The 25267-nt window shown below is 42.9% G+C and overlaps 6 protein-coding genes across 6 annotated transcripts; 3 read left to right on the plus strand and 3 right to left on the minus strand.

Annotated features, from left to right (window-relative positions):
- Nucleotides 1-1819: 1819 nt before the first annotated feature.
- On the minus strand, nt 1820-4253 carry FOMMEDRAFT_25636 (uncharacterized protein; the record flags this gene model as incomplete). Its single annotated transcript, XM_007262523.1, has 7 exons — nt 1820-2041; nt 2186-2196; nt 2302-3000; nt 3135-3188; nt 3289-3435; nt 3490-3594; nt 3653-4253. The coding sequence occupies 7 exons, from the start codon at nt 4251-4253 to the stop codon at nt 1820-1822; spliced, it is 1839 nt and encodes a 612-aa protein (XP_007262585.1).
- A 738-nt stretch (nt 4254-4991) lies between these two features.
- Nucleotides 4992-5732, minus strand: FOMMEDRAFT_165165 (uncharacterized protein; the record flags this gene model as incomplete). Its single annotated transcript, XM_007262524.1, has 2 exons — nt 4992-5639; nt 5694-5732. 2 exons carry the CDS (start codon nt 5730-5732, stop codon nt 5187-5189), a joined length of 492 nt encoding a protein of 163 aa, XP_007262586.1. The 3' UTR covers nt 4992-5186.
- A 9405-nt stretch (nt 5733-15137) lies between these two features.
- Nucleotides 15138-16773, plus strand: FOMMEDRAFT_77082 (MFS general substrate transporter; the record flags this gene model as incomplete). The annotated part of the gene is made up of 3 exons (XM_007262525.1): nt 15138-15215; nt 15272-15379; nt 15445-16773. 3 exons carry the CDS (start codon nt 15138-15140, stop codon nt 16771-16773), a joined length of 1515 nt encoding a protein of 504 aa, XP_007262587.1.
- A 266-nt stretch (nt 16774-17039) lies between these two features.
- On the minus strand, nt 17040-18959 carry FOMMEDRAFT_151559 (uncharacterized protein; the record flags this gene model as incomplete). Its single annotated transcript, XM_007262526.1, has 13 exons — nt 17040-17095; nt 17225-17469; nt 17526-17557; nt 17649-17691; nt 17754-17769; nt 17840-17980; nt 18040-18047; nt 18102-18199; nt 18251-18348; nt 18460-18520; nt 18589-18755; nt 18807-18841; nt 18907-18959. 13 exons carry the CDS (start codon nt 18957-18959, stop codon nt 17040-17042), a joined length of 1053 nt encoding a protein of 350 aa, XP_007262588.1.
- Nucleotides 18960-19673: 714 nt separating this feature from the next.
- FOMMEDRAFT_16941 (uncharacterized protein) lies at nt 19674-22130 on the plus strand. The gene is made up of 12 exons (XM_007262527.1): nt 19674-20135; nt 20202-20236; nt 20284-20452; nt 20566-20627; nt 20693-20790; nt 20845-20942; nt 21002-21009; nt 21067-21198; nt 21273-21288; nt 21353-21395; nt 21455-21519; nt 21577-22130. Exons 1-12 carry the CDS (start codon nt 19984-19986, stop codon nt 22097-22099), a joined length of 1401 nt encoding a protein of 466 aa, XP_007262589.1. The 5' UTR covers nt 19674-19983; the 3' UTR covers nt 22100-22130.
- A 1051-nt stretch (nt 22131-23181) lies between these two features.
- Nucleotides 23182-25079, plus strand: FOMMEDRAFT_25640 (uncharacterized protein; the record flags this gene model as incomplete). Its single annotated transcript, XM_007262528.1, has 8 exons — nt 23182-23435; nt 23500-23747; nt 23802-23899; nt 23963-24138; nt 24192-24283; nt 24361-24488; nt 24541-24954; nt 25056-25079. The coding sequence occupies 8 exons, from the start codon at nt 23182-23184 to the stop codon at nt 25077-25079; spliced, it is 1434 nt and encodes a 477-aa protein (XP_007262590.1).
- Between the last annotated feature and the right edge of the window lie 188 nt (nt 25080-25267).

A 25267-nucleotide genomic window follows, 5' to 3' on the forward strand; every position in this document is an offset into this window, starting at 1 on the left:
ACGATCCTGAGCTATTGCTCTCCTCACGGGAACTATGAGGTACTAGTACAATACAGAGGCGGAAAATGGTACGCACGTTCTACTTATTCTGCAATGGTTGCGGTCCGCAGTAGTACTACATATTAGGATTGTGTATACTTATCCTTTGGGGATTGCACGTACAATAGCTTGCGCTTTCACTTTTCGCGCATTGGAATTGATGATCTGACTGTGCATTTCAATCAATCATTGAATCAAAATATATATCTTCACGGATTCATAATATTTCATATGCATTTATTTATCATGCATTGCACGTAAAATAACTTGCGCACACGGCAGTCAATTAATCAATGAACAATATATCTCCAATTATGTACAGCCTATACACACAGATAATTTACTTGCCTAAGATTAGAAAAGACCAGAAAACAAGCATGAAAAATCGTGTTTCGTGTTGTGTATGAGAATGCCAGACATAAAGCTACCGATGAAGTCCGATGAATGCGTGTATGCGTATGCAATCACAATGAAGCGTGATAAATGCCAGAATAACAAAGGGAAAATATGACCATGTAAAAGGCGGTAAAGGTATAATGGGAGACAACCACAGTGATGGGATGAGATGGATGGAGGAAGGACATGCCGATTTGCGTGTATGTGTTCGACAACCAAGAAAACCAGAACCGGGCGAGATCATGAATGTAAGATAGAAGAAGCAAGAAGTAGGATGCAGGTACGGATTTATAAAGTAAGGGTAATGTGGAACGGTGAATCAAAGCAGAACGGCAAAGCAACCTAGAAAGCATTATAAAACAAGCTAATCGTGAAATGAATATACTACGAGGAAGGCAAGAAGTGTACCAGCGCAGAGAGAATAGGAGAGAGCAAAGGAAGTTCAAACTGGATAAACCAGGGGTAAAGTATCCAGGGACACAACCCTCCACCCACACCTGAATAACGGAATAGTTATTTCACTTGAGTCCGAAAACGAAGAAGGATATCTAATGACGGCGTACCCAATTATAGGACAACGAGAAGCGGCAGAGTAAAAGACGCGGGCCGGCAACACAACAAGACAAAGTGAGTGACAGATAAAAAAATGAACGGAAGTGAACGTGAATATATGGTAAATGGAGGCATGAGCATCGTTTTACACATGTGCCAATGAAACAGGGAAATAGGCGCTGAAAAATGAGAGGAAGATAACCAAAAAAATCGGGAAGGACGTTCTATAAGCTACAAAAATGTACAAATGAACTGGAGATGAGGAAGAATGAGGACGGGGATGTGGAACATGGGATATAGGATATATACGTGCGTGCATATAGGAACGAGAGCAATCTGCGGAAAGAAATGTACTCGTTACAATTGCAATTTGGTTTGCCAATACATGTATGAGATAGAAATGGAATATTTTGCAGACAAACGAAATGAGCCTTGTGAGACCGGGTATGCCGAATGTGCCAAGTGTTCGTATCGTATCGGTGTGAGTAAACCTCTGTGAAAATAATACCAACCAATCAACCAATACCCAATGTCCAAACCACAAGCCCGGGGGAGCAAAACCAAAACCGAGAAATCAGGAATCAAGTCGATCAAATCAAACGAAACAATGAGACAAATGGGAAAAGGAGTAGAATCAAATAATATAGGAAGGCACATCTTTCCCTCTGCCGAATAATCATCATCATCAGGGAAGAATGAACACGCCATTTTTTTTCGCTAGAAGAAAGAAGAAAGAACACAGAACGTAGTGGAGGAAGGAAAGTCGATTAACCATCCAGGCGCAGACAGACTGTTCTAGGGCGGCCTTCCACATTGAATTACTGAATGCCGATCAATTATCAGGCCCAGGACCAGGTGCGAAGTTTGGCCACCCTCCCGCCGCGTGGTAAGCATGCTGCTGCTGCTGCTGTTGCGATTGATGGGACTGGTGAGGCTGGTGTGGAGGGTGCGGGCTAGGCAACGGACTCGCGAGAGACAACGCCATTGGGAGGGTTGATGCACCCGAAGAGTCTGTCTGGTTCATACGTTTCCGGGGAGGGTGTGGCGCCGAATCCTATGAACAAGAAAACGTGCGGTAGATAGCATGTCGAAATAAATAAACCGATATTCATTCAGAACGACGGAAGCAAGTTACAAAAAAATGAGAGATTCATTTTCAATACTCGGTCTTGATCCATGTATGGAGAAGGGGACTTACGTCGCCGCTGTCTAGGAAGGCGCGCCCCATTCAAAAGAGGAAGCACACCATTATTTTGTTGAAATTTCCATCAGGGATTCTGTTCTGTTAGAATGGGAAGCATGGTTGACTCGTACCTCGGATGGACATCTGCGGTGCCGACTGTGCCGACTGTGCCGATTGCTGCTGTTGTTGCTGTTGTTGCTGTTGTTGAGTTGACCCTTCCCACTCGCGGGGATGTTTGCGTTGCGGGCTAGCGACGCGGGAGACGCCGTGTGCGTGCATCAATGTTGCCTGCTGCCCAGAAAATCCGTGGCTTGTCAGACGGGCGTAACAAACACCATGGACCACAGGACCAGATGAAGTGCTGCAGCGAAGGACAGGACGACTCACTTCACTTTCAGAACCTATTGTCGTCCAGTCCTCGTTCGTGTTCCTACTTCCACCAGCGCTACTGAGAGACATCTCCGGTCCATAACGTTGGGCATGGGCTAGCTCAACGCTCAAGCCACCGGGCGCACTGGAAGCCGAGACGCTCGACGCGGGACGTTGAGGCGGTCCACCAGGGTAAGGGGACGCTGCCCATGGATATACCTGATGTTGCGAGTATGGTGTAAGTTGTTGCTGTTGCGGATGATGGTGAGCTTGCGGGTGGGGAGCTTGCTGGTGGGAGCGCGGATGGGAGGAAGGGTTGAGGGGGTGTAACGACGCGAGGTCGAATGCACCGTTGGGGGCGGAGGTTGCAATTGGTGTTGAAGCGGCCGAGGTAGGCTGTCCTTGTGAATGTAGCTGAGTCTGGACTTGAAGGTCAGAGGACGGACCAGCGGCGGGTGCACCTAACCGCCCATGCCAATTCATCGTCGGATGGATGGGGAAGGAATGGCAGTGGGTAAGGGGGAAAATGAAGGTGTCAGAAGGGTATCGAAAGAGGAGAGAACAGGGTACCATTTAATAATTGTTTAATACGTACTGCTGACGGATGGCCCTTGAGTGGGTGTTGCTGACTGCTGTACGAGGGCACGGGCTACGTGGTAGGTGCATGATACAATGTAGAGATGAGTAGTTATGTAAGTTCGCTATCAGTAAAACGTGAGGGGAAAACGCGTAAAAGTCAGACAACTTACTCAGTTCGTCCAGGCGCTCTTCAGCGCGGATGACCTCGGCTTCAAGGATTTGTTGTTGGTCGACAGCTTGCCTGTAGCGTGAATAGGCGTCTTGAGTGGATGTTCTGGCAACCCTTAGCCGCGAACGGGATTGCCGGAGAGCATTCTCTGTGGGAATTGATGTGTAAGGGAGAAAGTAGGCAACGGTGAATGCACACATACGCGAGGCCTCGATCTTCCGGACGATATCGAGCGGCTGGGAAGATGACGAGGGGTCTGAGGGGAGCTTGGACCAGGGCGGAGAGGTGGACGAGGTAGGACGACCGGCTGACATGACGTCAAGTTGGGATATAGTTGTGCGGGAGAGAGGAGTGCACAAACGTACCTGCGAAGGGCGTGACGGGACTTTTGAGTGCGCTGGCGACACTCACGCTTTCAGGCGAGCCGCGGGCGTCGACATCGTCGTCCACAAGGTCCTCTTCCGGGATGTGGTGCTGCTCATCGTGGGGGAGTCCACGTAGACGCGGGTTATGTGGAATTCCAGCACGCTGTCGCTCGACGAAACCGCGCATAAATGTGAACTCGATATGGTCGGGCATGACGTACGGCGGGCCAGTGATTTCTCCCTTCTGGAGGAGTAGCTCGAGGTGGGCCATTGCCTTGTCCTTGAGCTGCTGAAGCCACTCGTGGAGTTCCATATGGTCCTGGTCTGCGCGCGCATCATAATCCTGGCGTCTTCGCGCCTTGCGCCAGTAGGTTTTTGTCTCCTTGAGAGCGCGCTGGACCTCTGCGTCGAGCATGCGATACCAGGCTGCAGCAGTTGGATTTAGCTTTACTGCAAGCACACCTGGCTGAACGCGCAATTGGAGGATTGCTCTGCCTTGAGGATCTGGAGGGCCGAGGACGCCCTTTGAGCCCTGGTTTCCGCGCGTCGCGCCGCGCGAGACATTGCCGAGCTCTGGCCAGGGGAGGTCGTCTGTGATCATGTTGGTGGTGGATTTCAAGAGAGAGACGAAATGCGAGCACGAGACGCGCACGGGGACAGAAGAAGATATCAATCGACGGAAGCGAGAAGAGGAAATATGGTTGTGGTAGTGGTGGAGGATGCCGGACGGCGGTCTTAATAATAAATGGGCGAGATATATTTTATTGTTGGAGAACTGGACATGCACTGTTCCGCGCCGTGTTCTCAGAAAATGCACCGTCGATCTGGCAAAAGTCTAATGGCCATAGATAGAAGGAACGACGGCTCGATGCGGGGCTGCCGTGATGCTGAGATGACGTCCTGGCACCACAGCAACCCCACTCTTCTCCCACGCGTCCATCCCTCAAATATTGTCCTCGCCAATCCGCGTACGCGAGCGGCACAGTCGACGCTCTGGGTCTCTTCTCCCGTTGGAGCACTGCTCATAGACGAGCACACCCTGTGCGCCGCCATCCCGTCTCGATCGCCGGGAGAGGAGAGAACCGCGTCACGGGTGGCAGCTTTCAAATGCGCGTCGATCATCCCCCCACGCGACTTCCACGCGCGACACGTCACACCCCGTCACGTTCTGTACAGCACAAATGATATCTTCTCCGCTCTGCTCCACCCACCACGACCATCTCCCCGGCATCGGCCCTCTCGCCTGCGGGATCGCTATTATCGGGGACCTCCCCTGCCCTCCCATAGTGTCAGCCCTGCCAATCGGACACTCGGATGCGGAATCGGACCTCGGTGTGCCGCCCAGTCCGACTCCAACAATTCACTATCGTATGTGAGAGCTGAGAGCGCTCACGATTAAGTCAGGTATTCGGGCCTATTACGAGCCTTTGCACCCTCTATTTCGCGGTGTTCTCGGATGTCGGCAGAGAAGGACATCGGAAGACACAGTTTGATGATTTACAATGGACAAGACAAGCAACCAGACTCAGTGGATTTACGGAAGTGTGAATCGCTTTCGCTTCAAGTGTTGGGCCTTCTCCGGTCGTTCGATATCACACGTCTTGTTAAACTCCTTTGCCGCAAGTTGCCTTGCCATGTATTGCTCCGGGGTGCCCTCCCCATTTGATAGCGACACTGGAAAATGTAGGGCAAGTTTTCTTACCGAGCTTCCATGGAGCTCAGCCTGATAGAGGCCTTCTCGCCGGTTTGTTCTTGCTTTCCACGACCGTCCGCGAAACTTTGCAACATTGCTAAAAGTGCGGCTATAGTCAATCAAACATGGGCTATTCATCGGCTTGATCGATCCGTCTGCCCCATCCAAGCTAACTGGAGTGACCATCGCCTTCTGTATCTCACAATTCCTTCTGCAGATTATAGTTGAACCCACCGGTGTTCCTCCTGCACCTGATAGCGGCACCGCAAGAGCATTGTTTTTCCTGCCGGTGACCTAGAAGAGAGGAAACAATTCTCTATCATTCTTCTGTTGTCATTCTCATTTCACTGTTTTCGCTCCCGTACCCGCAGCGTTGATCTTACTCATGGTAAGTATTCTGGGACGCACAATTAATCATGCACAGAAGAAGTTTATACCCCGAGATCACCGAAGGAAACGCAACATTCTTTGTTTGTCTTGCTTCCGATCATCATTCTCTTCGTTTCAACATTTTCGACTGTACCTACCATTGATACTTGCCCGCCGTTCAAATAAGGGCCCATGGTTCGATCAGCATTACCTCGGATGTTTAGCCTGTCCGTTAGGTGCTCTCCACAATTGAGTATAACCGCTCAAAGATGTGCACATCATATGACTTTACGTAATCCTCTCCGGACATTACGGATGGTGGTAAGTCAGTAAAGTACAAGCTTGTTGATGTTGCATGACTCATCCTTGCTTTACTTTGTTTAACGGAACAGCTATCACCCTGTAATCGCCCTAAATCTATGTTTCAAATATTCGCTAATGGATTAAGTTTTAGAGTTAACAATAGAATTAAAACTTATTCGATCATCAATCCCGGTGTTCGTCCTTCCTCACAAGAGCCGAGTTGAAGTACTCGAAAACGAGGCAAACTTTTGTCAAGTGAAACGAGTACAAGTAAGTCATTGATTATGATTATTATTTATCAATAGAAGGTCCAAGCGAACGAACTATCAAGATGTCTACACGCTTCTGTAAATGGTAATGTTTTTTAGTTGGCGGGACAACTATAACCCATTCCACAATGGAGAGCTTTCGAGTGGCTGCTTCTCCTTTAGTGTGTCTATCTTATTGTCAGTCACATTTCTCAAGGATCAGAGTTTTAAGTTCAAGATGGAAAACTTATTAAGATTTTCAGAAGCTCTTTATATCACGTTGGTAAGAAGAGGACTCTTATGATCTAACCGAGTAATTATTCTTTCTAGCTAGCAATGTTCTACCTCGTAGGTTGCGATATCGGTGTGACTATCTTCCTAACGGGATGTAGTTGTTCATCGTTTAGACGATCTAGTGATTCAGGCGTTAAAATGCCTCCTCAACTCTGTTGGTAGTTGTCGTGTTCATTGCCACCGATCGAGCAAAGGGGAATCGATATTCTGTCATACTGTTCCATATTGCATTCAGCGATTGTTGTGCATCTCTTCCTTGCTTGACCTGGGAAGTCCGAAGTCTGACTAACTGGTATGTCCGGGGTTACCCTTGACAAGTCAATCGCATTGCACCTTGTCGGCGGGCTATCTCAGCCTATTTAGTTCGAAGGTCAATGTTATCGACTCATCAAGGTCCTCTGACATTCTATGTTTGATGGACTATCGAGTGCTCTAACTGTAGAAAGTCGTGTATGTATGTTGTGGATGGTTTTTCATTTTAATAGGGCTTAATGACAGACGTGATTAATGTTTGAGTAACTGTAAGGTGATTAGATTAGAAGACAGCAAAAAGTAAGCCATTGTCTTTAAATATTGTTGGACAAATGATTCATCCTTGCTACTACTGTCTTGACAGTCTTGTGTATACTAGTGTTTCTGTAATTGCAAGATGATTTTAATTTGGGTTCAGGAGTGTTATACTGTATAAGTGTGAGGCATCAACTCAGATATCTAGCTAATACAGTAGAATTTATCATCTTAGACTAATATTTAATCGAGCACCTGGCAAGTTTAGGTTGTCCAATTTGAGAAAGTATAACAAAGATAAAAGAAATAATAAAATATTTGTTATAAGATAAGAAATGATAATAATAAGAGTGCCTATCTATAGTAAATCAATAAACTAAGCAAATAGTCAAGTAGGTGTAGTAAATGAAAAAGGTATTAAGGTCCTCAAAAAGGAACACTAGATTCCCAGTCTACACAACAACTAACTTGTACTAAAATATATAGAGATGTTATTATTACACAATAAGTAGTAGTTCCTATTATACTTACAGAACCATGTTATGTAGTGTGTTTCTTGAATTTTCATTCTATATTTTTTGGCAGAGATTCCAAGTCTTCTTTTATTCTCCTCTTCTCTTTAGTACACTCTTGCTTTAGCTTTTCCAGGTCCCCTTTCTTCTGCTTTTCTGACTTGCTGTTACTTTTAATTTCATTCAACTTTGACTGGAGCTTTAAGAGACACTGGACTATGCCAGTGTATCTATTTTGAACATATGTCATTACTTCTGAGATCTTGAGCCACGGGTTTCTATACTTGAATTGAAGATTCCAAGACAAGTCCAGTTCATTGGCTTTGAATTTAGCCTCTAGAAAACAGGATTTTGTTGCCAGGGCACCTAGTTTGCTCTTTAACTTGCCTGGCCAAAATTGTTTGTCAAAGATATTTACATCCCATTCAGCACCTCTAACTTTAGCCTCTATATCATGTTGCATCTGTTCATTAATTTGGTTCAAAAAATGATAATGACTTCTAATTCTACAAGTACATTCATTGTTGTCCCCTCTCCTTATTAGAGTAAATGCATGAGTGACTTTTGCACAGGATTCATCAATCTCTTCTTCCATCAACTTCTTGAATTTTCTGAGTCTTTCCCTATTCTCAGAAAACTTTTCAGGGAAATTGTTAAAATTGCTAAGATTATCTATGTATTGACCAGCACTTTTTAACTGCTTGCAAAAGTTGGATATCAATGTGTAGTTAATGTGTGCTTCAATCATGTTTACTGTGTATTCTATGATGCTAGCATTAATGTCATGTATGAGTTCTTGAATCCTCTTAGAGAGATCACTTTCCACACTCTGATCCTTTGACTTACTTGTTAAGCCTTGACTACTGTAGTGTACAGACCCTTCCTTGGTTGATAACTGTAGGTTAGAGCTCTTCAACATTGAATGACTGGTAGTAGGAGGAGTATCTGAACTTTCTATTATTTTCCACTCTTGACTGGAGAGATGGTTGTGTAGTTCTTATATAACTGAATTGCTGAACTCAATTTGACTAACACTGAAGAAGGGAGAGGATTGCTTTGGTTGTCACAAATATGAGATACTAGTTGTACATATTATCAGAGAAGCCTGATGGCATAATTTACACATTATGTTTGCCAGAACCATGTAGTAATGATTATCTAGCCCTCTTAACAATATTGATTGCTACAAACTTCCAAGTCCAGTTCTGCAATGATGTCTGAATTATCACACTAGTTTCTATAGTAACAAAGGTGAAATAGGCTGCTACCATCAAGTATGTAGCAATGTGAGGCAAATCCATCCTCAAGGTATGATTCAATGACTGATTTTTACAATATTAAACTACAATCACTTGACACACTATACAATATTAGCTTTTCTACTACAGGTATCCACACTGGTGTCTCCTTCAAAAATACTCACAAGATAAGGGCTGTAAAATGTGTATTTCTCAGAAATATTATGTAGGAAAGTAAATAAACACTCTGAGAAAGAAGTATAGGTTAATATTAAAAATCTTCATTACCCTATATGTACTAGTAGTAAGTGATTTGTATCCCTCTATTTTAACACAACTCAAACCTTTAAACCCTTTTCTTAGGCCATCAGGTAATACTTACCCACTATGCCAAAATTTAATTCTACCAGAGTATACATACAAGATTTAAGTGTATTAAATAAATTTATATTGTATTCTGTTTACAAGAAATAAGGTACAATAAATAACAATTTAAACAAATGGTCAAATAGATGTATATGAAAGGGAAAATGGACTGTATGAGTTAAAGGTATTATTATTACTACAAACAAAGTAGTAGCTTGTCCTATGATTACAGGTCACCTCTTTGTAGTCTGTACCTCCTTACAGATAGAATGACTGCTTAAAAAGGCTCTAACATAGGTTGTATAAATGCCTTTAGGAACTGATCTTCTTGTAAAATTAGTTGCTTGAATATTTGTTCTGTATCTTCTGAAAGATGCTCTAAGTCTTCTTTGATTCTTCTTTCCACCTTAGTTATCTCTTGCTTTTTTAGCATTGTAAGGACCTTTTCCTTCTGCTTTTCTGGCTTACTACTATTCTTTATTTTGTTAAGCTTTGACTTGAGCTTTAGGAGTTACTTGACAACAGAGGCATGTTTGTCTTGAATAGACATTATTACTTATAAGACCTTACAGTAATCCACAGTATTCTATAGTCAAAGTAAAGACTCTAAACTAGGGTAGAAGGCTTGTCTTTAATCTTAGTACTTAGAGTGTAAGACTAAGTCAAAAGCTCCTTCATATTGTGCTTTAATTCTTAAGACCAGCTTTTCCTATCAAATACATTTTTACCCTAATTAGTACTTTGAACTTTAGACTCTATATTACTTTTCATCTGCTAGTTAATGTTGTTGTTGTTGAAAAATTGTTTTTGGTCCTCAATTCTATAAGCACATTCTTTATTGTCTCCTCTTAATACTAAAGTAAGTGTATTATTGACTCTTGTACTAGATTCATTAATCTTGTCTAATATTAATCTCTGGAACTTGTACTTTCTGTCTTTATTCTCTGTGAACTCATTAGTATAAAGTTCAAGAATGGTAAGATTACTCATACAACTATCTGCCTTTCTCAGCTTATTACAAAAGTTTTCTATTAAAGTACAGTTAATGTCTGCTTTAATCATGTGTGCTATATGTTCTATAATACTAGCATTAATGTCTGCTATGAGTGCTTGAACCCTCTCAGAGATATTAATCTTTGAATCCTGTTCCTAATCTGTAAGGGATTACCATATATAGTAGACTATACATAGAACCTCTTCACCAAAAGGGTGCAATGTCAAGCTTGGCTTGACACCTGGTCCACACTATATATACTGATAAATGTTTGTGTCCTAACATTACTCTCCTCTCTAGAGTCATGTGTCCTCACATGACCAGTATATAGAGTTTGACCCTAAGGGTTACTATTTCTAGCTTAACCTTGACAGTCTTTAGAGGTAGAAAGAGATATCCTAATATAGAGTCCTGGCTCTAGTATTCCAAGCAACTGAGAAATTCACTCCCCCCCTTTTTAGGAAGCTTATTCTCAGTCTAATACTTTTGCTCACAGACAACCCTACATCAGGATCAAACCCCTGACTGCTCTAAGCTTGACATTATGTGAGGGATTACTATATATAGTGGACTATACATAGAACCTCTTCACTAAAAGGGTACAATGTTAAGCTTGGCTTGACACCTGGTCCACACTATATATACTAATAAATGTTTGTGTCCTAACATAATCCTTCAACTTGTTTGTCAAGCCTTTGTGACTGTAGTGCCCTCTCTTAAGTTGTTGACTAGTAGTCTTTAATATTGTGGTAGCAACTTTGTGTGAACAATCTATAGTGACTTAATAAAGACTAGTACTAGTGATAGTCTGTGTACTTATTCTATAGTAATATATTGAGTCTGATTTGATTAACACTAAAGGGAGTAGCTTGACTTGAATACTATAATATATACTAATACTTATTGTTTATCCAACATATTTGATTGTATAGTGTACACATTGTACTTGTTAAAAGTATGTAATAATAATTACTTGGTCCCCTTAGAGACTGTGTTTGTATACATTTACTCACAACTAGTTTTGTAGTATTGTCTGATTACACTAATTTCCTTAGTAACAAAGCTAAAATTGACTGTTTCCATCTAGTGTACAATAAGACAAGACAGACCTTTTGTATGAATATATATCTGACTAATAGAATATGAACCACAATTACCTGAGAAACCATCTAGTATTAACTTTCTTAATACAAATCTACATATTAACATTGTTCTCAATATGCTAGAAGACAAGGATAATAAACATGTACTTCTATAAGTTAATTACAGATGACAGTAAATTAAATATACTAGGACAGATATATGTTACAACTACTACTATTTAGATGAAAAGACACTACTGTAGTTTGTTATTCAAACAATACTAGTCTAGCATTCTTACTGACCTGAGCTCAGTTAGTTCTGATTTTTCAAATAGACTTTTTCTACTCAGATTAGGAAATTTATTAACTCTGGCTGTAAAACAAGAATAGTAAATAAGGTAATAGTACTAGTCTTATATAGTAAGTTATAAGTTAGATAAGTGGATATATAGTTGTACATATTAAGGATAAGAGAATGTATACAGTAAAAGTAGTATTAATACTAGTAAGTAAGTAAACTTTCTCCTTATGATTACAGAATGTCTTCCTTATATTTTAATGTATTACTAGTAGATCTAATACTTCTATAGTAATATTACAAACAACTGTTTGAAAGGGCTCATATAGAGTGTCTATATAGTTGTTTTAGAGATACTAGCCTTGTATAGTATGTTACTTAAATTCTTGTCTTATCTCCCTTTACAGTTCTTTTAGTTCTTCCTTTATTTTCCCTCTCTGTACTTTAATCTCTTATTCTACTACTTTTTCTTCTGCTTTTCTGTTTTATTACTTAGACTAAGTTTACATAATTCTGACTTGAGGTGGAAAAGACACCTGACAACAGTTACATGTCTGTTTTAAGTGAACACTATTACTTGTAAGACCTTAAACTATAGTATTCTATAATAAAAGTAAAGGTTCTAAGATACTATTAGACAATTAGCTTTAATTTCACTCTCTAGACTGTAAGACTGTCTTAAGAGGTCCTCTATGTTGTACTTTAATTTACTAGGCCAAGTTTTGTTATTAAAGATATCTTTACCCTAACTTAAAGTTCAAACTTTGAACACTATTTTGCTTTTCATTTGTTTGTCAATTCTGTCTCTGTTTATCCAGAAATAACAATCATGACTTTCAATTCTATGAGTACATTCATTACTATCTCCTTTCAATATTAAAGCAAGTGCCTTATGAACTCTTGTACCAGACTCATTAATCTCTTCTAACATTAGAGTTTTTAATGTGCCAATTCTGTTCTCATCTTCTAAAAGCTCTTCAGAACAGTATTCAAGACTTTTGAGATTGTTTATCTGACTTTCAGCCCTCCTCAACTGCTTACAGAATGTCTCTATCACTATGTAGTTAATGTATGCTACAATCATATGTGCTGTGTATTCCACAATGTTGGCATTAATGTCTGTAATGTGTGCTTGAACCATTTTAGAGACTTCCTTCTTCACATTCTGATCCTTAGACTCAGTTGTTAAGTGATCACAGTTGTGTCTCAGCCCCTTGAATTTTGACCAGTAATTAGAGTCTTTTGACTCTGATTGATTGACAGTAACTCTGTGCAAGTTTTCCATATAGACCCAGTACTAACTACAGAGGCAAGTTGTGTACTTATTATCTGTCAAATTCTTGAGTTTAATTTAATCAACAATGAATAGAGGAAGGAATCACTACAGCCTTAGTTGCCTCAATATCCTGAATACCTGTAGATGGCCAGACAAATTTGATAATATGATGTGCAAATTGTGTTTGTTTAGAACAATATGTTGTGAAGCATCTAGTACTCTGTAAAAGATGGATTACTACAAACTTCTGTTTTTGTATCTGTTTAAAAACCAATTTTGCAATGTACCCCTGATGGGTTGGACTATTTTAGCTTTGTTGTTGTAGGAACTAGTGTGATCACTAAGAGACAATATTGCCATCTTTAATAATACCAGGGAGACAAGGCCTATAAAGCATGTATTACCTGAGGTTATCAGATAGTAAGTAAAGTACAATGAGTGTGAAGTGTAATGCTACTACATCTATGCTTTTATATGAGAACCTGTTACAGTTATTAGACTACTACTCTTTATAGCATAATAGATGATAAAAGATGACTTGACTGATATAAATATATTTAGTCAATCACTTGTCGGATTGAGTCCGACAGTAAAAATAAAAATACATTATGGTAAAGGTGATGTCAAGTGCAACGTCACAAAAGGACTTGAGGTACCGATTCAGCTCCGCTGCCCTGATCGAGTGACGTATACATACCCGTTGAATTGCATTGACGTTAATGTTGGACAGCATTGATTAACATTGATTGGATATCACCTTTAATTATCATGAAGTAATATACTTAAACGGAACTCGATCGAGACCAATATTGGCTCCGTTGTTTGGCGTATCATCGATCGGACGCCCTTGATAGTTAAGGGTGATGATACAGACTACCTCTGTCAAAGGGTACTCGTTAAGCAGTTCTTATAGAGAATCACTTCTGAAGCGCTTCCTGCTTGCAATGTAGAGCGTAGCATTCTTGAAGCCATAACCTGGGAGATATGAGGAAGAAACTCCAATCTTGCCAGTAGACAGTTATACCCGTCGGAGACAAGTCGATAGGATTCCTCAATTAAGCTGGCTCAGATGCACGATTGTATCTTGATCCCCCCATCCAATTTTAAACTTGTGTATCGGCGATTTTGGTATTGTGTCGAATATGGCCGAAGACCGAGGCCTATGTATGATCAGAATGACAAGCGTTGCAACGATTGGCTAGGATGGCCATCCGCCTCCGTGTTGGTCGAATCGGATCTTCTGCATCGTGAAACTGTTAAAAGTGCACCTTCATACTTGAGCTTCTTGGGAGCAGTGTCTTCCATGCGATGCCCTGCGCCCGCAAGTGATGATGATCATCCTGTGTCCATTGGGGCTCCTAGAGTTCAGACGGACGCCAAAGAGGTTTATGCGAGTTTCGCAAGAATGATGGCGTCTACGAAAGTGATCCCTGAAGGCAGGTAACATTTATCACGTCCACTCATTTTACCTCGTATAATGTAGAAAGCTGAGTCACTTTGCAGACTCACTTTGTTTGACAACGTTCAAGGTTATTTAACATGACCCCAATTGTTTATGAAAAACTAAACGACTTTGAGTTCAAATTAAGTTCCGGCGAAAGGCAGAGACAGAAAGGCAGAGGCTGAGTTCCGAGTGTCGGAAACACTGTCAGTCATCCGAATGCCGTGTTCGCGACGGCAGCCGAAGCGGGGAGCACGTGATTCAACTTCTAAAAATTCACTGCCGCATGCAGGGCTCAAGGTTGATTAGTAGTCGCTACTTAATAGTATTCAAGTATATCGCTCAGATGGTTCCGCCTCTCTCGCTCTTTTGTCTTTTTCTCCTCCTTCTGCATCATTCCACTCCCCCGTGCTTGAGGCGTTAGTCCAGTCGCTTTCGCTCACATATAGTTGGACTCTGGTCGTCTCCCCGACCGCCACTGGTCTCGGAGCGGATTAAAGCTGACTAGTCTCCTGCCTTCTCGCAAGCGAGCAATCAAATCCGAGACTTTTGACATTTTATATCGTTATGCATGATAGGCAGCACGATGTGGATCCAGAAGACTTCGAGTCGGTCTTTCGACGATCGGACCCATTCGACATCTCTTTCGACATCTCTATCGACCCCTACCCCTCCTCTTCTCAAGGAAGCCCTGTGTCGGCAGCAAGTTCACAAACGGCGATTCCGGCGATGCGCTCTAGTGCGCGTCTTTCGATCGACAAATCCGACGGGGAAAAGAAAGGCGGTGCAGAGGGCTTTGACAATGGCTATCGCAAGTCAGACATTGACGAGGATGAGCCAGGTGGCGGTCTGCAGCGTGAGGAGATGGAGAGGGCGCGATGTCGCTCACTGGCTAAGAGTATCATGCTCGTCGGAACTCTCACTGTCGGAATGATTTTGAATGTAAGTTCGTGGTTCTTATCTTCTACATGAGAATCTTCGTAATCAATATCTCCTAGATTTCATGTTCATCTTCTGCGTCTATCACCTTGCCTAGTATAGGCCGGGACTTCGGCGTAGATGAAGACAAGTTGCAATGGGTTGTTTCCGCATATTCTCTATCATCGGTATGTTTGAGCTCCACTCATCCGATTCTTGACGGTTTATCTAATCTGATACGCTGATCTAATAGGGATGTCTGCTGATCTTTTTCGGGCGACTCGCCGACCTCTACGGCCGCAAAAAAGCGTTCCTGATCGGTTGTCTTTGGCTTGGAATTTTCTCACTAGGCTGCGGTTTTGCAAATAACATCAACACGCTTTACATCTTACGGGGTTTACAAGGTGTAGGGCCCGCAGCTGTCGTGCCCGCATCACTCGGCATTCTCGCACACGCGTTCCCACCCTCTCGCGCCCGAACCTATGCATTTGCGACATTTTCTGCAGGCGCACCTGTGGGCGGTGCTGTAGGCCTGCAGATCGGCGGTATACTCACCCAATGGGCTCCCGCGACATGGCGTGCGCCGTTTTACTTGTCCGCGGGACTTGCGGCACTCGTGTTCATAGGTGGCGTTTTCTATATTGATAAGGACGTTCCTTCCACGGAGACGGACAGACGCGTGGATTGGTTAGGTGCTGCCCTGGTGACTTCCGCTCTTGTACTCATCACATTTGTCCTTGGTGAGGGTGAGCAAGCACCGCAACGTTGGAGGACACCCTACATCATCGCCCTTCTTATTATCGGTGTTCTGCTTCTTGCCGCTTTCATCGCTTGGGAAGGTTATCTTGAACGAGACCAAACCGGAAAGCGATGTCCACCCCTAATGAAACTCTCTATGTGGACACGCGCAAATGGGAAGTTCGCCGCAACTCAGATAATCGCCTTCCTCGAATGGGCGTCATTCCTCGCTTGGCAGTTCTGGGCTCAATTATTCTATCAAGACTACCAGCATCTCGATCCTGTGCTCACTTCCATACGGCTTCTCCCGATGTTTGTCGTCGGCATCGCATGTAACGTCTTCGTTGCCGCTGTTGTAGGCCGCATTCCACTTGTGGTCCTCACCGTTGCCGGGACACTTTTAACAAGCACAGCGGGCTTGCTGTTCGCGTTGATAGATCCTAACGCTCCATATTGGGCGTTTGGATTCCCTGCAGCCATTCTCAGCGTATTCGGCGCAGATTTCGTGTTTGCATGTGGTACAATCTTCGTCGCCAAAATTAGTCTACCGCACGAACAAAGTCTCGCAGGTGGACTTTTCCAGACTCTAACACAACTCGGGACTGCTCTGGGACTTGCGACAACTACCATTGTGCATAACACTGTGTTACGAGATAACGTTCAGGAGCCAATTGTTGACGCAGAGTTAGAAGCTTATAAAGCTGCACAATGGATGACGTTTGGGTTTGGTGCCGCTGGTGCGGTTATTGCGTTATTGTTCCTCCGAGGCGTCGGTCCGGTAGGGAATCGTAAACCCATGAAAGGCCCAGAGCCAGTCTCGGAGAATGGCGAGACTCGTGCATGAACTTAAGTAGGAACGAATTCAAACGAACTGGACGGAAAGACGTCAATGGACAACATTTTGATTTTTAATGATCTGGGAATCATGTATTATACGGATTTAGATGATTTATGTCTTCAACGATGCAAATCACGCAATTGTGTTGATGCTCTCCGACTTCTGCTTTCTCTGTTTTAATCCTTGGTATATTTTAGCAAGACCTCTTTTTTTGTTGTCACAACTTTTTTCTTAGACATTTGATTTATCACTACTTGATGATCTGCACGTATTTATGATGCGTTTTTCTCTTGGAAACGCCCATGATGCAATTCGTGATTAACAATACCTACTATAATATTTAATAAAATCAGTAATAATCTATTCCCAGATTCGTTTCTAATCTTCTGTACCAAAACAATTGATATTAAATGGTAAGTAACTTAACAATTTTGTCGGTCACAACTTGCATGCATACCTTCTGTGTCCGTCATGACATCACCCTCGAAATCGTCCACAGCACGAGCGAGCCATGTCGAGATGCTCGAGACATATGTTGTAGAACGTACATTGTCACCCCGTTCAAGCATATCGCGCACTCTCACACCATGGGAATTAGAGTCCGATAGGGTTGCCAAACGTATTTCCACTGCGGCTTTCCTCCGCTTGTCATTGACCTTGTGCAAGTTCAGTATGAGTCTGGAAGTCATAATTACGGATATCCTGGAAACAGATAAGGTCTAGGCTGAATCGTAATGTACAATTAAAGAATCACGTACACGTGAGAAAGTGTTGTGTTATTTCCCAAGCTCTGTGAAAATAACGAGCCGTGTATATTTATATCCTTAGTATTTAGAAATATAAGATCTGAAAATCTACGACGAGCTACTTTCTGCACGTACAGTGAAGAACACAATATTGATCGCGTTTGCAATTGTCATGACTCTGGAGCTCCGTTCAAATATTTGATCGACCTACAATAGTAATTTGATAGGAACCCCACGTACGTAGCATATATGGTTCCTTTTAACCAAAACCCGACAAATCGATTTCTCAGTATATTTAACTCGAGTACTTCTTCAGAGAAACTAACCATCGCGTATAAGCAAGCTGTAAATACTATCACGGATGCCTGCTTTCCTATGCTCCTGGGCGGCACGGATCGTCTTCGCCATAGTCAGGATGACGACGATTACATCAAACGCAGTCGACAATGCTATCGTGACTTCGAATGCTGCAATAAACCGTTACTCAATCATGAATCTATAATATCATTGATCCATCGTCACCCACGGATAGCACTTGACTTGTGTCAGAACAGTATCCACAAGTTGTTAGGGTAATGACAAACGTACGATGTTTCAAATCCAGGAAGACAGATAATAAATGGTGACTTGGAAGAGCTTCCCAATCCGAAGTTAGTTAGAATACCGAAGAAGTCTCCGATTGTCCACTAGTTATCTGTTTTGTGAATTCCACAAATCTCAATTGCAGAAAAACTTACTGCGGACATAATAACGCTCACAAGACCCAAGAGCATAACGGGAGAAGCTACTTTCCAGTTACGACCATATAAGGCATAGATTCGTAACGAGAATAATACTTGGAGGAGCAGTGTTCAGCTGCAATGCTCTCCTGTGTGTCAAGGGAGGTAATAGGCATACCTGTAATAACAAGTTGCGTGAGTGAACTGATGCAGCTACCTGCGCGTACGAAGTGTTTGCAGCTGTGTATGCACATCAATAACGACAGCCTGATCAATGAGCCATAAAGTCTTACAACTAGAAAAGATTCGCAAGTTAATGTTAAGATAGCTCCATTAGACATTGCGAGACTTCATACCGCGATGTTTGTCGGCGGAAAGAAATTGAGACACATGATGAAGATATACCCGAAGAATGCTATATAACGGTTCAATAGGAAAAGAAAGCTACTCATAGTCATCCTTCGTAGCCATATGAACTCGACCTCGGAACGCAACGACAATAGATAATCATAGTACAAAAGAACTAAAATTTAGTTAACAATCCAAGATTCTCTCATCCTTAGTAACTCCTTACCAGCAGACGCAAGAACGTAATATTGAAGCACATACCTATACAGATAAACAATACTTGTTTAAGCGAGGAGTGTGCACACGCGATAAGAATAATCACGTACATCTGGTCAATCTCATCGAATACAAACTCATCTTTGCGAGGTCTGAGTTGCATGCCGAGGAAGTAGTGAGGGGGGTACCGCTCTATAAGGTGTTGGAATAAAACCGAGATTTCCGTAATGAGAAAGGATATTTATTCCGAAGGGCGCTGTAAGGGTTACTTTCTGCAATGACATCAACATTGCTGGACTAAACCAGTGGCCACGCCAGCTTAAGCTTGTCAATCAGACCAATTCAATGCTCGTGCGCGTAGAAATCTTCTCTGGTGTGGCCGCGCGGCGTGCGCGATATCAACGAAACGTTATGAGTTGCATTTCTAGTATAACTGTGGCAGAAATAGGTCTGTCACATTGAAACTTGATAATATGTTGATTCAGAGTTGTATCAGTGTCAGAATCTACACTGGTAAGTATTTGCCGAGTTCATTTCCGGCGTTACCGTTGCCACATTATATCAACGTGGGAAATCACGTGATGAAAGCGTCACAATTCGTGAGACTCGTCGCTCGCGCTCGAAGCCTCTCTCAGAGTCTCTGCATCCCTGCAACAATCAATATTTATCAATGATCATCTGTCAATCACATTGTTCATCACTAAGCTTGTCCGACAACGTGAGTCGGGTTTCACGACTTGCAATGTTCCCGAGTCTCCGCGATTATCACTAACATGTTACCTCAACTGCAGTAGAAATGACGATTGGCTCCCCTTCAAGTTGCCACTCTAACTATATCTGCCTATTTATATTTAATAAGCAGGCATATTGATGGAATGACAATCGAAGTGGTCTATCAATTCGTCCCATTCAGTATCTGTCGGGGATGTGCGTGTTGTTCACTTCCAAGGTCCTGTGCTGTGTCGAGACATGGCCTTCGCCGCGGAACTTCCGTGTAGCATTATTTTCCGTAAGTGTCAATGTAGCTATTTCAACTTCAAATGACAGGCACCAACCGTGAGGGTTTTGATTGGCGCCCTCTGCGAAGTCAATTCACCTCAAGTTCGGTAGAATTGACTCTGCGACGCCCATATGCTTCGAAATGATCCTTATTGAATGACTGATATCTTTGTCCTCAACAATTAATCATGTGCGCGGTGTTCGCAAAAGGTTGCACTGCGCAGTATATATGGCCGTCACAGACCTCTCTAGAACAGCTTCCTGGTTCCAAAACCTCCTTCAGTCTTCTTTTCATGTCGCTCTTTCCTCGCAGCTTAGTTTTTGAGACTATAGAGCAAATGTAGGAGAAGTTGTTGTCTAGGCCTTAACTTTAAGTGCTCATTCCCTGTCATTCTCTTTACGACAGTTATGTTCTCCAGTATTATGCTATTGCATCAATCGGTATTGATCCCTTGATTGAATAATATCCGTCTCTAATTCCATTCCAGTCGTGCTTTATTATGATCATTTATTAACATTCCGCATGGAGGCGAAACGCATCTGGTATCGCCAACTGACAATCAGCAGCGTCCTCTTCCTGCTGAACCGGTACATCACATTCTTCGGGTATATCTTTGTGATATATCTCAACTTCTTCCCACCGACAAGCGTTATTGTATGTCATATGTCTTATGCAACGTATTACGAGCACTCAACTCATCTTTGGATTGATTAGTTGTGAGACCATTAATTCGGATGATTGGAATTGACTGACGCATTTCGGATGTCAGCTGCAAGAGATTCATCCGGGTCGGGAGTTTCCTAAGTCTAATCACACAAGTAATTATCTCCAGTAAGAGTGACTTTCGTATTGTGGCGTGTGTATGGTCCAGTCAATCTAAACCGCATTTATCCTAGTATTGTTGACATTGAGAACATATGCCTTGTATGGTCGAAGCATGAAGATATTGTGTCTTCTTGCAGTTTTGGGTTCGTCGACTATCGTCACTTCCGCGGTAGGCTCTTTTTTAAACATCATTTAATGGGTTAATAAATCGTCTGCGATCCAGTGGACAATAACTAAATTCTTCGGGATCCTCAATAATTTTGGGCTGGGTAACTCAGCTAAAAGTGCATTTATAACTTGTCTACCTGGATTTGAAACGTCGTATGTGTGTCGTTTTGTATATTTTGTTTCTCAAACTAAACGGACCATGTGTTTATTAGTGACATTCGTAAGTTATACTTGGCTGTATAAATGTCGGTTCTCATAGATAATCGAAACTATACAGCATTCAAAGTTACTGTCATCCTGTCAACTGTATTTGACGCCGTGGTCTTCAGCTTAACATTAGCAAGAACGGTTAAAATCATGCGAGAACACAGAACCTATGCCGGTCTTCCCAGCCTATTGATGCGTGATGGTCAGTAAATGTCTTTGACTAGGGCAAGGAGCAATCTTGACAGCAGGTTTTGGATTATTTCTACGTGAACTTAGGAAGCATTTATGCTGCGTAAGCTGTCATTTCCTAGCCAATACTATAAATACTCACTCATGTTGCCCGTTATGCTTGATAGTGTCATGACAGTGGTGAATTTATCTAATGTAGGGTTCTTTTCAGTACGTTAACGTCATGTCCGTTATCCCTTTCTTAGAACCAATAACCCAACATTCTAAAGGAGACGGCCGTACGTTCTACGCTCTTCGCGCAAAGCACAGGGAACAATGCCCTTTTACCCCATGTGTATGTGGTTATATCATTGAATTGGCTCATTTTGTAAAAATAGATTTGATTCTACAGGATAAGCGTGACCATGGCATCTAGACTTATACTTAATTTGCACGGCTACGAGGACAAACGACACAAAACCCCAAATCGAGAATGTCATCCTCCGCTTCCGCTGAAGTTCCTATCTAATATAGGCACGAATAGCCGCTCCACACATGATGATTCAACCATGGATGACGATATGACACAGTTCACATCACAGGTTTCGAGGTATTCCACTTGGTTCACTCATGTCGTGGATGATTTCGACACGGATCTGGCGGTGACCACCCACGGTGTGCGAGTGAAGGCCCTCGATCCTCACTCAGAGGCAAACACTACTACAACTGGGTCAGTCTCACTTTCGGTTTATTCAGCATACAACGAAGGCGATGAGTCCCGATGGTTCGACGAGGAAGGATTAGATTACGAGAACACAGATGACAATGCCGACCGCTATTGCACAACTTGCGAGAATGCAGATGAGATTAATCGTGTCAGCCGACAATCCCAGGGTCATAATGTTTGGTGGTCTTCTAATGAGGCGGGATCCTGAGACCTGTACTGATATATTCGCCTCTTCTGACCTATCTATTTCCTGTATACGAATATGTACCAATGCCCTTTGCTCCTCTACGCTTTGGATTGGACTACCTTCTCTGTTTGCTTACCAAGCTCTAATTAAAAATACGCTTATATTAATATAGCAAGGTCGATCAGTGCAAGGTTACGACGACAAAAGTGATTCATGAATGCACTTACATTTATTTTCAACGGTCAACCACTATCACACAACTTTATTGACAGTTAATTTTCAATCTAAACCGCACTACAAAGCACATTTACATGGGACTGTAGAACTCAGGTCTTTACTACTCTCAACTCGAGTCAGTTTTCCTACCCAGCTGTAAGCAACCTTGGATCAAGTATCAACTCTGTTGTGTTGGAAACTTTTGCAAAGCGTTTTCTGTTATCTGCACTTTACAGCCTATAAAGAGAAATAGAGTGTTTTAGTACCCAGCTTTTCAGTATGCAGCCTTGTCCGGTACGTAATTGCATTGCTAAATATTTTCAACACTACGTGTCACCTGATGTCTCATCCATTAGGCGGCCCGGCGCAAAATGTCATCAAGTCTTTAACGTTGACTTAATTATAATCGAAGAGAAACGCAGAAGATGAAAGATAGAGAAGATCGGAAGTCGATCCATATTCCTCTACTGGAGCAGGTCCACACCAGGCACACTCTCCTACGTGGCTTAATCCCCTTGACTCGGAATCCGGAAGACTTGCACCCGGAAATCCTCATGTGTACAAGTCTGTGTAGCGTTCTACCTCGTGATCATAACACAAGCCTGCTTTCTTGCTTCCGGATACCCTAGCCGCCTTCGGTGTCTCATGACGGCTTTGATAGCAGCTGGAAGAACTCGACGGGCTGTCAGTATACGGCGGGATGTCATTTTTACGGCTTCATGCCTTCATTCTTCCGATGAAGAGAAATCGACCATCCAGATGCTATATAAATTGTATACGTAACAATTATTTGGGACTCGTTTCCATCGTCGACTGTTCTACCACGATTACTACGACGACCATTATACACAATAACTGCCCAACTTAAAGGACAGGTAGCAACAACAATGAAAGCGTTCTTTATTGCCATTGCTTTGGCATGCATCGTGCATAATTCAACTGCTCAAACCTTAACAACGATCGCTGTTCCGCCATCAGCTCCGACGCAGGCTGTTACTGTGGATCCATCGCTTCTTAGTGTCTCTATCGAATTTTTTGCATTCCCAGGATACACTGAATTGAGTGGTACTACAACATGCCTAGCAAACATCCAGGAGCTGAGAGGTGCACCTCCCGCGGTCAGAATCGGTGGAACGACACAGTATGTATAAACTGTGGCTTCAATTTATTATTGTAATCATTTCTGAACTTCGCTTTACCACCAGAGATCGCGCTACATACGATGCATCTCTTACTGAAGCTGTCAATTATACAGTTGCATCACCGGCTGATGCACCATTGTCCCTCACGTTTGGATCTTCATTTTTCACTCTTGCCAATGAGCTACCGGGAGATGTGACTATCGGCCTCAATCGACAACTCAATAACATTGTCAATACTCGTACAGCTGCAGAGGAAGCTATTCGGCGTGTGGAAGGCTTGTTGGCTGTTGAATTAGGAAATGAGCCTGACTGTGCGTTGACCTTTTCGCTTGAAATACATTCACTGATACTTCCTTTTCCAACAGTATATTCAAGCAGCTCACCTATTGCTAATGGAGCTTCTTGGTCTCCGACAACAGATGGGGCTAGCCAAAAGACTTGGTTCACAAGTTTGTCATTGTCGGTGAACAAGTCATGTTGATATTTGTATTGTTTTACTCAGCTAACGTTTGACATGATGTATCAGGTCGGGGACTTTTTTCAGGGCGCTGTCTACCTGAGCTATCCGTCTTGGTCGACAGCAGGATTAATTCCTAAGCTGGGAAGTGCGATTGAATTCGTAAAGACATTCTCGGGCCACTCTTATCCGCAGTCAGCTTGCGGTGGTGCATCGACAGATCTTCCTAGCTTAATGAGCCATTCGTAAGCAGATAGTCGGCTTTTGTATAAAGTGTATTTAAGTATGCTGCATATAGAGATATTGTGTCGTACACAAGCAAATATACTGCAGAAGCCCGCGCCGCTCATGCACAAGGGAAAAAGTATTTCCTCGGCGAGACCAACTCTGGTTCGTATGGGCTTCGTGTATTAGAACTTCGAGGCAAGCCTAACTCATTGCCTCTCCACTCTCTAATTCTCTTTCAGCTACATGTGGCGGGGGCGGGATTAGCCCCACATTCGGTGCGGGTCTTTGGGTGATGGATTACGTTCTTCAGGGTGCTCTCGCCGGGGTCGATCGTTTGTACTTCCATCAAGGTACTATCGGAAATTGCGTAAGCATACTTCGTGGTGCAACTGTACTTTTTCTGAGTTTCTGTTGTTCAGGCCTATTGCTTCTGGGGTAGCTCGAGTGTTGCTGCACCTTACTATGGTGCATACTTCGTTTCTGAGTTCCTTGGCGCTTCTTCTTCGACTCGTCTCGTTATGCTTGACACCGGAACTTCTGCTATCGGCGTTTATGCAGTCTTCCCCGGCACATCTAGTCTCCCCTCTCGCATCCTCCTTTATAACTCGGCTTATTATTCTGGCTCTGGATCGCGTAGTACCGCAAGCATTACGCTGACTGGACTCAGCCGGAACTCACCCTCAGTACAGACGAAACGCCTAACTGCTCCTAGTGCGACGTCTTTGTCGGGTAACGACGTAACCATTGGAGAAAGCGGTACCTTCGACTCGACTTGTACGCCTGTCGGAACTCAGCAGAAGGAAAGCTTGCAAGTTAGCGGTGGGAGGGTGGTGGTAAGTGTGAATGATTCGGAAGCAGTTATCGTTTATCTTTCAACTTGAGCTGGCATTACTCGCTCCGTTCGAGGTATATCCACTTATGCTATATTGTTCAGACTCGCTGCGACTTATCCGCTTAGGAGCCACGCCGGGAAATTCAATATACCACGCCATGCCATTCCAGCCTTCTTCGACTCTGAATCACAGTGTTTTAGCGTTTTCGTTCTAACGTTTCCCCGGAATTGATGTTTGTTGTTTATGATAGTGGTTCTTACATAGCAGGTAGTATGAACAATAACTATCTACGGGTGAATAGAAGTTCCATTGC

Source organism: Fomitiporia mediterranea (assembly GCF_000271605.1).
Source record: "Fomitiporia mediterranea MF3/22 unplaced genomic scaffold FOMMEscaffold_2, whole genome shotgun sequence".
Taxonomy (NCBI): Eukaryota; Fungi; Basidiomycota; class Agaricomycetes; order Hymenochaetales; family Hymenochaetaceae; genus Fomitiporia; species Fomitiporia mediterranea.